Genomic DNA, 13,484 nt, shown 5'->3' with positions numbered 1-13,484 from the left:
TAATTTATCATCCTTTCATTTCTTCGACCTCGGCATCAATCAAAATCATTACGCTCAGCCGCCGCGACTTTGTTAGTAAATGGGTGTTAGCAACTTTGTGATCTAATTTAGCTAAGAAAATAGAACACGTTAATCTATTACAATTTACAAAATTACTTTTTTATTGCTATATCGCGTAGGTGTGCACAACTAAAAAAATTACCAGAAATTGTTGAAGATTACATGCATTGTCTGTACAACCCGTCTTTCATGCTACTGGGCGATGGCTGCTGGAATCGGACAAGCTTGTACGATCATTGTCTCGTCTTTAACCTTCTGACTACATAACTATTGATTATACCGTGTCGCCAGGCGATTTTACCTCCCCGCGCGCGCATGATTAACAACTGTCTTGGATCACGTGTATGACACGTGATCGAGAACAATTACCCTCCCCAATGAGTACTCCAAGAGGCCAAATCTATGAGTAATGTTGCGACCTTGCACAAGTCCTTGCCCACTTGAATTGCAGTGTCGGCTCGCGATGCAGTTTTTATTCAGCCGTGTACGCACTGTGTGCTCACGAGTGCGTGTGCGCACCTGCATGCATGCTCTTGAGTGCGTGTACGTGCATGTGTGCTCGTGAGTGCGTGTGTGCACCTGCATGCGTGCTCGTGAGTGCGTGTGTGCACCTGCATGCGTGCTCTTGAGTGCGTGTGCGCACCTGCATGTGTGCTCTCGAGTGCGTGTGCGCACCTGCATGTGTGCTCGTGAGTGCGTGTGCGTACGTGCATGTGTGCTCGTGAGTGCGTGTGCGTACGTGCATGTGTGCTCGTGAGTGCGTGTGCGTACGTGCATGTGTGCTCGTGAGTGCGTGTGCGTACGTGCATGTGTGCTCGTGAGTGCGTGTGCGTACGTGCATGTGTGCTCGTGAGTGCGTGTGTGCTCGTGAGTGCATGTGTGCTCGTGAGTGCGTGTGTGCTCGTGAGTGCGTGTGTGCTCGTGAGTGCGTGTGCGTACGTGCATGTGTGCTCGTGAGTGCGTGTGCGTACGTGCATGTGTGCTCGTGAGTGCGTGTGCGTACGTGCATTGTGCTCGTGAGTGCGTGTGCGTACGTGCATGTGTGCTCGTGAGTGCGTGTGCGTACGTGCATGTGTGCTCGTGAGTGCGTGTGCGTACGTGCATGTGTGCTCGTGAGTGCGTGTGCGTACGTGCATGTGTGCTCGTGAGTGCGTGTGCGTACGTGCATGTGTGCTCGTGAGTGCGTGTGCGTACGTGCATGTGTGCTCGTGAGTGCGTGTGCGTACGTGCATGTGTGCTCGTGAGTGCGTGTGCGTACGTGCATGTGTGCTCGTGAGTGCGTGTGCGTACGTGCATGTGTGCTCGCGAGTGCATATGCGTATGTTCTGCGTGCGCGTGCGCTAAGCCTGAAATGTTAACTATCCTCTGGTTTCCACCGAAATATTCAGTTTAGTGACTAGTGCTTTATCTTATCGTGTTTTATTTCACTTTTTTCCGTTTTACAGAAAATATACAATGCCCAATTTGTGTATAATGGAATCTACTTGTAATTCCAAGTATGTTACAACGAGTCCTATGGTGGGTAGACGATCATTCTGCAGCGACAATTGCTCTGGATCGATTAATTCACACCAGTTCGTATTTCTAAAGATATGGAAACGTCATTAGGTCTTAATTAATAGACCCATCGTTAATGTACGACTTACTTGCTATCTCTACTAAAAATACATCAGCCGCAGCCATTTCTGTGAGCACAGCAGTTTGGACACATTCAAGCTGTGCTTCAGTCTCCACCGATCAATACCAAATAAACTATTTCCATACTGTATTCACATTCTCTGGACGTTGTACCTACCCGGACTTTGAAGCCTCTGTGCTCTTGATGGAGAGGATCCGGAGACGGTTGGCTATGTCCTCCAGTTTGGTCTTTCGGTCCTGGTCAATCATCTTGCTGCCGCTCCCAACGAAACCTCCAGACAGAGTGCAACCCATAGAGCCGACGCTGCGCGGTTCCCGTCCCTGCACGACTCAACACACCTACCCTCCGCCACCACCACCTCAGGCAATTCTCACGTCAGCTAGAGCCTCTAGTCGCCTGACGATGGAGAGGGCTAGGTCTTACAACGTGGCAATTTCGATGTACAGTACTGTCCTGTTCAGCACACAGGTAATTGGTCGTTTGTGGGATCATGCGAAAATGACGAGCCCAAAGACACTGGCTCCGCACGCAAAGTTGGTAGTTCTCCGACGATGGCCTATCAACGTTCCCCTTGCCTGTCAATCACAGTGACAGAAAAATGAAATAACCACGGCAAACCTACGTACAATGTAACTAAATTAAAATACTAACACTCGGGGCAACTTAGTACACAATTAGCATTCGAAGACAACCTGGAGTACGCCGATTCCGTACGGTACCAACTCGTATTAAAGGACTGATAGTTTATGATAGATCAACTACTAAATGCCAAATATCTGAAACATACAAAAACACAGCTTTCCAAACTTGTACATTTTATACACAGCGAAGACTGTGTGAGGAGTAGGGGTGGGAGTGGGAGACATGTAGAAAACTCCCAGTCCATGAGCTAAATGTAATTCAGATTTCCCGCCAAGAACTTTGCATGCCAATCCCAAGTTTCAAGATTCAGTGAAAGACTAAGTGATACGTTGCCAGGACTATTTACCGTGTGTATTCGTCTGTAACTCCGTATTGGATTCTTGGCTGTAGTTATTTAGTCCATATTTGAGGGACTTCAATGGCACTCCTTTGAACCCGAGTCATGCAACATTCTTCCATGTTAAGAGAAATACCTACCCAGGAGTGCCAAACCACTTAAAACTATTGCTAGCTCACACCTCTGGTTTCATTAAATCTCTCTTGCACGGGTCCTGCGGCAGCGGTTAAGAACATTGTCAAAGTGTCCCCGTGCCTGTTGTAAAAGGCGTTAAATTGGTGGATTGAAGGGGGACAAGGCTCCCCATTTCTGTATATGTCACCCGTGAGGAGACAACATGTTTTGACTCGGCCATTCCCCCTCCCAATTTGCTTGGCAGTTTACAAGCCTCATAATGGTTTCCCGTCTTGATCCTGTTCCATTACAAATGAATGGCGCCCGCAAAAGCAAGCAAGCGCACACACACACACGAAAGAGAAAAACTTAATGGTGTGAATCAGAAAGGTAATGAGAAAAAATAATAAATAAATTTATAGAAAAGAGAATTCCTAGTACACAGCTAATGAGAAAAACAGACCGAAAAACAGATTGAAATATGAGGAAAGAAAATTGAATATGACGATCCCAGAGCGGTTTTGTTAAGTTCAATGAGCAGCTTCCCTCCAATGCACGCGCGCATGTCGGACAAACATGCAAAGGGACCTAACACTTCCTCCTCTGTCCTTTGGCTATCTCTTGCTTAAGTCATCACTTACGATATTCCTTCCCGGCCGAAAGCTTGCTCAGGCATTTTCATCTGCTGTCAGTTTGCGCTAACGTCTCTTAAGTTCCCTTCTCGTTTATTTACCTCGTTGTAGTATACGAGGTTAGGAATAGTGTTCGGTTCCGTATTGTACTCGTATGTCTCCTCTCATCAATCATTGCCTTAAATTTATTCACGTTGCTGGCCTCGGTGTCTTCATCCAACTTATTACAGAAGTTTGCTTAGCTTGCAATATTTTTTCAGTCTTTAACTATGACTTCTGTATGTGTGTATTTTGTGCTTGTGTGTGTGTGTGTGTGTGTGTGTGTGTGTGTGTGTGTGTGTGTGTGTGTGTGTGTGTGTGTGTGTGTGTGTGTGTGTGTGTGTGTGGCGTAATGCTTACCAATTTCTCTTGACGGAACATTTGAAGATTTAAATTATTGCTCTGAGAGTGTGTGTGCGTGTGTGTGTGTGCACGCGCGCGCGAATCTTGCCGCGACGGTGTCTGAGAGTAAACAAGGAGAGCGGTTTTGCCGAAGCTGCAAAGCTTTAATTGGTCACTTCCTTGCAAGATGGCCACGCAATGGGGGAGGGGGACCCACGCCCCCAACACTTAGTCCAACTACTGTTTTTTCCGTCAAACTACTCCCAGTTCCAACTCGATAACAACCAGATAACTTTTCCTCATAACCTTTTGCTGAGAGTGTGAGAAAGGTGTGTGTGTGTGGGTGGGGGGGGGGGTTTGACACCCCTCCAAAGAAGCCATTTCGATAGCCGCGTCTGGGGTTAAGGCACTGTGCAGGAACACTCGACACTAGGGATGGGGGTCATCGTGGCTTCCTCCTAGCTAAATAAAATTGCCCAGATTTTATCAATGAAAACAATCTGTCACCTAGTTGATAAGATTGACACCTTCCATTCTGGATGTCAGTTTCTCTTTTGTTCTGGCTGTCATGTGGTTTGGGGGAGGAGTTACGTGTTCCTACTGTTTAACCAAATTGTCTAGCCAACAATATATTCACCGTTGTAGTAATTGCTTGCGAAATACACCAAATAAAAAATAATAACGAAAGATCTTTCACTCTCAACTGAATTAGCCATCCTGTCAGCCTGACCACCTGAGTTGGGCATCACCAGCGCCGACAGCGAGAGTTCATTTAAATAAAAAAACTTCGGTTACAATAATCTATTTTTTTCAGGCCTCAAATTTTCAGGTATCAAATTATCTTTCCGTCATATATACCCAAACTGTTATGATCTAAGATACCTATACGAATGTTTGACATACTGTTGAAATGGTCTTAGGCAAGTCTATATTTCTGGAAGTGAAATCATATTCTAGTAATCCAAATGGAGGTTGGAGGTAGAATGTGGGAGGAAAAATAGCCCAGTGTAACCCCTTAAGGAGGTTTCAGCCTCTTCAGCCAAAGAGAACTCCCCGATGTCAGGAAGAACAAACTCTGTAAAGGGTGTTGTCATCTTAGCAAAGGCAAACACATGTCCTTGACGTCGGTGAAGAAACTTCGCGAAGGAGAGAGACAGAGGAGTGTAGGGAAGTTTTCCATGACTTCCACGATCAATTGACCGACACTCTCAAGGTGCCCTTACGAACGATTTCTTGGCGCGCGCGCGCGCAATGGTAGCGAGAGTGGGCGGCGGCAAGCTACCATAGATGAGGCAGAGTTTCCAGTTTATCTGGCTCACCCTTGGAGACTGAACAATTCAAACTTCAAGGATCAAATAGGCTAACCTTCATGAAGAATGAAACTCGAAGCACGACCCAAGTGATTGCTACACGTGTGTGCAATCTCGCGCCAACTGCTTCACCACAATCGACCACAAAGACCGCGAAGCGTGGCAGGGTGAGGCCAAAGAAACTTTGGAATGACAAACAGTTTTACCTCGTTAAGGAACAGAATTAAGACACTGTGACAGAATTTCTACCAATTTTAACAAAAGAAACGCAAATGCCAATATGTATGACAGCAGTATGACATTTATGACGGAATTTTTACCACGATCCAAGAAACACGAATGCCAGTATGCATGAAGGCGATGAGGTAGTGGGAGAAACGAGGTAGAGGGATAAACCGAGGGGAGATAGAAACGGACGGAGCGAATATAAAAAACTAGGGGGTGCAGAGGGGGGATGGAAGGGGGAGGTACCTGGCAAGCGATAGGGAAATGAGAAAGTGACCGCAAGTCATCCCTGCAACCAATCGTGAAACCACATCCTCAAACAGAAGATTTCTGCACTGACCTCATTACATGTCATGAATTTCAGGCTAACGCCAGATTTTTCTTCTTCATTTTAGAGCACCACTGGGCCCATAGATTTGAACTAACATCTTCATTAATTCACCAATTTAAAGCAAATAATTTTCTTTAGCAGAGTACATCAGGATACTTGAGAATTAACGGATCAAAACAAACGGTTCCGAGCCACCGACATGACGTCATCGCCTACGTCAAACCCGAGAATTATTGATGCCCTAGGAATGTGGAGGTGAGTGGAATGTGTGGGAAAAGGTACGTGCCTCTGATCTGCCTACCTCCCTTATATGGGGGAAATAACTATTGGTATATAGATAGAAACGTGGCTGCCATGGCAACAAAAGGTATAAGTTTTGTCATCTACATTTTTTGTATATAAAAAAAGAATAAATAAAAGTTTAATTGCGTCTCTAACACACCAACAGTGACCTTGGTCAAGGTTACCAACGTTGCTACTGTCCCAAGGATGGCAGCCAATCATGGTACGGCTGTGCCAACCCCTTGCTTGGGTTCTACTACGTTTGTACATCGATGACGAAAGCCCTCATTTCAGCCACTAACTTTTGATCATGCCTTCGTGTCCGAACGAAATCCTAAGAGACATGTAAGGTCCTTGCGGTGCATTCAACTAAAGTAAATTTCCGGTACCTTGCGTCCAACGCAGATTTAAGGACTTAAAAGCTAAACAATCTTCCTCTCTCCCGACATAAAAAATCGACAAGGATCCAAGGGCCGACTGGAAACTCGCAGTCCTCACGATAGTAAGCAAATATGGACTTGTGTCTATATCACCAACTGGTAGGAATACTGTAGAGGACCAAACGCTAGTCCTTAAGTTAGTGAAGGATACCTGGGCTGAATTGGGTCTTGCCCAGAGATCGAATGCCATCCCTGTGGGACTGCGTCTCCAGATAGAGACGATCGTGTGGGATTTGAAGCAGCAGCAGGGACTCTTCGACTCTTTGGACTACCAAGTCTCCCCCCACCCCCACCCCTCTTCATTGGTTAAGCCGAGACTTACCAGACACGCACTTTAGGAAGTTATTGTACGCTCATTCCCTTCGCTTTTGGAGCTCTTTGCTCTGGGCATTGCCAGCAGAATACATTCAGTTTTGGGAAAAGCCAGGACAACGGTGCTGCATACTTGGTTTTAAGCTACTAAATATAAATTTATATATACAAAAATATAGAACTATATATACAAACAGTTCACTATTTTCTACTCTTTCCCCTACGTACCAGTGTGTGGCCGTTCGCATGGTCTACACACACTATTAGCTCGTTTATTCGTGCACTGAAGTATAGATCGAAACAGTACCAGGGTCATCTTCCCCAAAGCCAATCGGAGGGAAGCTCACTGAGCAGTTTTTCCATTCTCTCTCCCTCCTTTTCCTTCCACTAGGAGCTGCAATTCATCAGCCATTTCTATTACATTCTAAAAGCTGACGATACTAGCTTCTTAGCACCGTTGTATTCATTTTCCGCCTTCCATCACGGAAAAAGCGCGTACGTGCATGCATGAAGACGTACACTTAAATAATTCAAGCTGTTTTCCAAGACGCATTCGCACATTCAGTCCAACTGAAATTCAATGGACCAAGAGTAGTATCATCATGTACTGGAGATAACGCCAAGATAACTAGTTAGCAAGTCATTGTACCCAGACTTAAATTTAAACTATGTGGCCGAATCGAAATGACCGTTACAACTTTTAAAATTGTAAATATTTTCTGACAGCTGCCAGAGGACTGTAATGCTTAAGGAAATGTGTGAGGGTGATTGATTGCTCTGCACGGCCGAGTGTTATCTTTCGTTTTTACATGGGCAGGAAATTTGAACTTATGACTCATTCTACCCGGTAACAGCTCTCAACGGACGCAAGGGAAAGGGACAGATAGGGTCGGGAGCGTGGGCATGTACGAGATGGAAAACAGGAAGAAAGGAATGAGTATGAAATAATAAGAAAGGGGGGCAAGAATAGATAAATTTGTACTTTATATTTCCTTGACTATTTATCTTAACGCCTAACCCCCAGTCTTCTAAACATCATGCGAAAGCTGAACACATGCATCTCCATGGAAAAAAGAATGAGTATCCTTCAAACATGTTTATTTCCATAGGTTTTTTTCTCCGAATTACACAGAAGTCTGAGTACACTTCCCGCCCTTCCCTTCTAGGTGGCGCCTCATTTGACTGCCGCCAGGCTATTTTTCATCTGCACAGCTCACCTCCCCCTCCCCACCGCCTCTTCATCAGGGAATGGGGCTTGTCCCTGCCTATCGGTGACATTCCATTATCGAATAAAATCGCTTGGCGCAACACTGTTGTGGCATCGGTTCTAAGGTGTGAACACCTATTTCTCCTGTAACTTGAAGTGTATCCCTGGTGGGGAAATCCAAGAATTGGTAAGAACTAGTACGGGAAGAGATAAGCCTAAGCATTTAACCCTAAAAACAGGTAACCTATGTCCTACGGAGAGACAACGGGACGGACACAGCCGAGCATGATCACGTGATCCTGGCACTAACAAGTTAATTACAAATCACGTTTGTTTGTTTCTTCTGCAAAGTATTGGTTTTTCGCTGCAAGGCATCTTCGCTTAAAAGGGGCATCAAATGAGTAACTCACGTCACGTGTTCTGTAAAAACTAGTAAGTGGTGCACAATTTCCGACTCCGAAAACACGAGTAAGTCCCGCGACACGATCCAGACTGAGCCCTGGAAGCAATCGCCAATGCTACCTGAATCTCGCGAAAGCAATTTCCACCACTCCCCACACCTTCACTTGCTCCACCCCGCTAACAGCTCAAGCCAATCGGTGATGTGCCTTGGTGACTGCCTGGAATTTCTGAAGGACTGAACTGACGCGAAACGGTCACCCTGTATATTTTTCCCTTTCACAGACAACCCCAATGCCATGTGATGTAATGATGAGCTAAAAACAGACACGAGACATGTAAATTCATAATGTATCAGATATCACAAAAAGGGGGTTAGGGAGGCAGGTAAAGGAAGAAAGAGTATGGAGCGAGGGACGGCGGATATTGGGAGAGATAGAGAAGGGTGAGAGAGAATGGGTCGGAAGGAAGGAGAAATGTGGGAGAGGGAAAAAGAGAGGACAGGAAAGGAGTGGTGAAAGAGAGGAACGGGGAGAGGGGGGAAGGTGTAGTGAGGGAATACGAGAGAAAGGGGCGTAGAAAACGTGGGAAGGGAGAAGGACAAGAAGAGAACGTGGGGGGACTGGCGAGATAGGGAGACCGAGGCAAGGAGGAAAAAAGGAAGAATTCGGAAGGAGGGTGGGGAGAACGAGAGGGAGGGAGAGATAGATGGCCTGAATGAGTGAGGGAGGAAGAGAGAGAAGGAGTGTGGGAGAGTTTGTGGAATGAAGAGTAGGAGGGAAGGAGAGAGGGAGGTAGAGGGAGAGGGTGCGGGTTGAAAAGTCGGACAGGAGGGAGAGGTAGGAAGAGGAGGGGAGGGGGGTAAAGGGAGAGAGATGTGGAAACACGGGGAGAGAGGAAGAAAAATCAGATCCGTTCAGGTGTCGGGACTTACAGTAAAGTTTCCGGTGTTACTTCAAGAGATAACTCGTTGGCTGATAATAACGATTTTTTTTTTTAGCTTATCACTGGGTAAACCCTACAACCCGGGTAGTCCTATAGTCAAGGCCGGATTTGTTCGCCTTAATCCCTTCTGTGATTGGTGGTGCTTTTCCTTCTACTCTGCCAGCCGTCAGATTGGGCTTTGTGTATAACACCTGCTCTATAAGGTCAGTAATTCTCTTCGTGAAGTTATCTTTTTTGAACCATGAGCCGGGGCCTGAGGGGAGGAAAAATACAATGGCGCCTATCTCCACATGGCAGCCCTGCCTTACAACGATTTGTCCATATATAAACTAATTTATCTTGTACTAGGTAAGCTAGAAACAAATAAATAAATTTCATTATTTAGGAGGCAATTGAGGGCACATAATTCACACACACATCCAACGTGAACTTGTTACTGAAGTCACCTGATTAAAAACAGTGGGATTACATAACAAGTTGAGGGCGCGGGAGTTGGGGAGGGCAGAGCATGCGTGAGAGTACGGCAGATGCTAGGGATAAACGAATGTTGCAGGACGCAACAAAATGTGGTTTTATTTTAGTTGTGCACACCGACGCGACATAGCATTAGAAAATTAAATATTAACTTTGTAAATTATATACATGAACGTAGAATTCTATTTCCATGGTGGAAAAAAAACTTGCTACAAGCAAATCTACTAACGAACGATGCCATTAGGATACGATTCAGACACCATGCTGTCGTCTGTCTAGTCCAGACACTGTCAATACGATGATGGCTTTCAAGTTATGGACCAGGTGTTCTCCAATTCCAGGTGACGTTAATAAGCATTGTTACGAAGATAACAGGGCTTCCTTGGACTTTATGAGAGAATACGGGGTTCTACCGTCGTCTGTTAATTGCCCGAGGTACAAAAATAATCAGGCCGTCAGCATCCGTGACGAAGACGACGACCCGGATGATCTTAACAATTTGAGATGTATCAAACAACTTCCCTTGATGAACTTTAAGGAACATTAGTCATTCAAATGAGATCTCTCAGTAGACACCTGTTGGTTGTTAAAAAATATATAATTCACGGGCAATAATAATTATGCCGAGTTTGATCTAGAACAAAACTGTAGGTACTATTCTACAAATACCCCACGGACACCTGTCGGTGCACTTCAGTACCTAGTGTCTCTCCTATACTGCCCTGAACATACTATCCTTAGTCCGTGTGTAACATCATATGACTGATGACAGACCTCATGCTAGGTTTACATCAATATGTGTTGTATACAACATTCACGCATATATTTGGGTACAATTTCTGTTATGTAGCATGACTTGAATCACAAGCATTCTAATTCAACGTACGAGTACTGTTGAAATTATAATCAAACACCACCTTCCTGACGCAACACCAGGTTAAGGGAAGGTCATTTTGTTGCAGTGTAGTATATATGTATTTTTATATATTAAACAATCTATTCTGTTCACTTAGACTGCACCTATATGTTAAAACTGAAAACTATTATACTTTTATTTTCCAAACTTCTCGTCTTTTTCTATCATGTTAAATAAATTAATAAGAAATCAACAATAGGCACCTCACCCTTCATGAAGCCGGCAAACAATTAATCTTTATTATTCACATTGGTTAATGCACGACACTTACCCAGAGTTGCTTGCTGAGGTCTGCTTAATAGAATGTATCCTTAGCTTATTAGCAATATCCTTGAGTTCTTGAAGAACATTGGTGTCGGGCTTGTGGTACGCCATTGTTTAAGAAGATGTTCTCCCTCTCTCCGGTGGATCGACACTGGGAGAAGCTTTGTGGGTACGAGAGTTTGGGCTGCTTCGCTGTAGATGCCTGGAAACTGCTCGCTGCCGACTAAGGTTCCTGATAACTTCCCCCCAGAAGTTTCTAAGTTGTAAAACGATATTAAATTTTTACCATGAATTGATTTTACTGTGAAATAGATAACGTCTACGCATATGTAATGTTTGGATCACCATTTGTTCCGTGGACTGGGATAAGTCTTTTCTATCCCAGGGAAATCTCTTTTTATCCATTTTTATCTATTTTTATATCTTTTTTCATCGTCCTGTATTCGTTTATTCATGTAATGTGTAACAACCTTTCTTTAATAGTAAATATGCCATCACCTTCCTATGATATAATATGAACGCACCCAACATGCCTCCTTGTTATCTTATCGTCAAGATGCAGCCCATATAGAGTACATTTATTGATACTATTCTGGCCAAATGCAGGATAATTTATTCAGTTGGGGTGTAATACTTAAGAGGGGGTTTCACGGTCTAACGGTTTTACAGACATGTTTTTAAAGTGATGTGTGAACGTGTGAACGGAGTACATGGGGTTTAACCAACGTGTTCGACAACCAAATAACCCGTTCACACGTTCACACATCACTTAAACACGTACAACAGGAGGCGTTGACAGCAAGATCAAAACGAATCTATACGGTGATACGAGTCACGAGTGTGTATTTGAACGTATCAACGATGAACGCGTGTTCACAGTTATCATGTGGGACATACATCGGAAAGGATCATCTCCCTGCCAACCGCTTCTAAAGCCTACCAACGCTTACTTTCACTCGGAGGCATACCCTTGAAGGGCTGGCAATCGGTCTCTCTCTCTCTCTCTCTCTCTCTCTCTCTCTCTCTCTCTCTCTCTCTCTCTCTCTCTCTCTCTCTCTCTCTCTCTCTCTCACACACACACACACACACTTTTTCTGTAAATTTATACTAATTTTTCGTCACCAACTGTGATCACTACATTAATTTTTCAAAGAATAAGTTCTTCCTCACAAATAATTACCACGTAGATAAAAGGGTAGGGATCACATGAAGAATTGTCACCCTAGAACGCCCACATGAACAATCGTCACCCCGTGAGTTCCCAGCTGAAGAATTGTCACCTCAGTACGCCGAATATCAACGGTGGAATAAAGATTAGGTTAGGTTGAATGAGGGTTATGCTTATCGTCATCAAATTATACAATAGAAGAATCGTAAACCTAGGATGGCCCACATTAAGAATTGTCACCCTAGGATAGCCCATATGAAAAATTGTCACCCTGTCGAAGTCTGGGGTGGGGATTCTTCTTGTGTCTCGCCAGAATATTTTATTCAAGTAAGAGATACTGTCCGCCGTTTAGGTGACTTGTCTTGATTATCCCAAAGATGGCATAGATCCTTATATTTTCTGATAGCCTCCATATGAGGTAAACACACACACATAACACACACACACACACACATTTCAGCCGTCAGCCACTTTGCGAGGTGGATAGATATATATGTCACCTTTGGGATGAACGCCTTATGCTTTTACTGCCGCCACGCGCCGACTCTGGCGGACTCGAACCCTTCCTCTAGCTTCTTGCGGTCAGAAATTGATCCCTTAGATTGCTCGGTTTCCACGCTTCCCACGCTTTGTGTTGACAAAGAAAAAAGTTTACTGTTTAATCGACTGGAACTTAATTATTAAAAGTGAAATTCTGTGATTATGAATAACGAGATGCGACTCTTGCGCGACATGCACAAATCGTTCGGTCGACTTTTACGTCATTTTCTCGACATTGTACAACTCGTTCTATTGTGTAGATACTATTGAGCAAACTTTCACTTTTGACACCAGGCGTTTCACAACAATAGCGACATTCAATCCGTGCGCAGAAAAAAAAAAAACGTTGAAGGCCTTATGAAAATGCAATGATAGAAATAATTCAAGTATAATGGTGGGACTACACCTGCCAGTCTTGTATGTACAACTTTGTTTCCTAAGAATAGAGTTAACTCAGTGTTGCTTCTACTTATTTCAGCTCACGTGCTGCAATCAGGGGACATGTCCCATAAAATTCCAGATCGCCAATACAAATATTAGGTTTACTCAGGGATTTGAACCCACATTTTATCAGTCCCCGGCCGCGAATTTTTTCGACCCCACCAACGATAAGAGTACAAGTTTTGTCTTAGTGAACCACTGCAGGACCGATGCCTACCCCCTGGGAGAAGATACGGGTTTTGTACCTCACCACGGTGACATCCAACTTGGTATGATTGTATGAGGAGTGGAACATATGGCGCGTTTTTGTGTATATTTACAAATTCATGGATTTACAGGACTGGCAAATCTAATTCGGTGTCACTCATCTCATTTTTTAACACATTCACTTTCCTCAAGGCACACATTTCAGCAAAATGATATTG

General features: G+C 44.3%; 1 protein-coding gene across 2 annotated transcripts in view; it reads right to left on the bottom strand.

The window, feature by feature from the left end:
- Positions 1–11,138, bottom strand: part of LOC143026989 (transketolase-like protein 2) — a 40,492-nt gene extending 29,354 nt beyond the window's left edge. The window contains exon 1 of one of the 2 annotated variants that reach the window (XM_076187797.1): positions 10,918–11,138. In XM_076187797.1, coding sequence (XP_076043912.1) covers positions 10,918–11,021 — 104 coding nt within the window. In that variant the 5' untranslated portion in view covers positions 11,022–11,138. Of the gene's footprint in view, positions 1–1,855; positions 2,037–10,917 lie in introns of those variants that run through there. The other variant, XM_076187796.1, reaches the window with a different exon arrangement.
- Positions 11,139–13,484: the final 2,346 nt, after the last annotated feature.

This window comes from Oratosquilla oratoria, chromosome 7, assembly GCF_046742065.1.
Source record: "Oratosquilla oratoria isolate Oo_2021 chromosome 7, ASM4674206v1, whole genome shotgun sequence".
NCBI classification, from domain to species: domain Eukaryota; kingdom Metazoa; phylum Arthropoda; class Malacostraca; order Stomatopoda; family Squillidae; genus Oratosquilla; species Oratosquilla oratoria.
The sequence above is the reverse complement of the archived record's forward strand: the minus strand, read 5'-3'. Positions and strand labels throughout refer to the sequence as shown.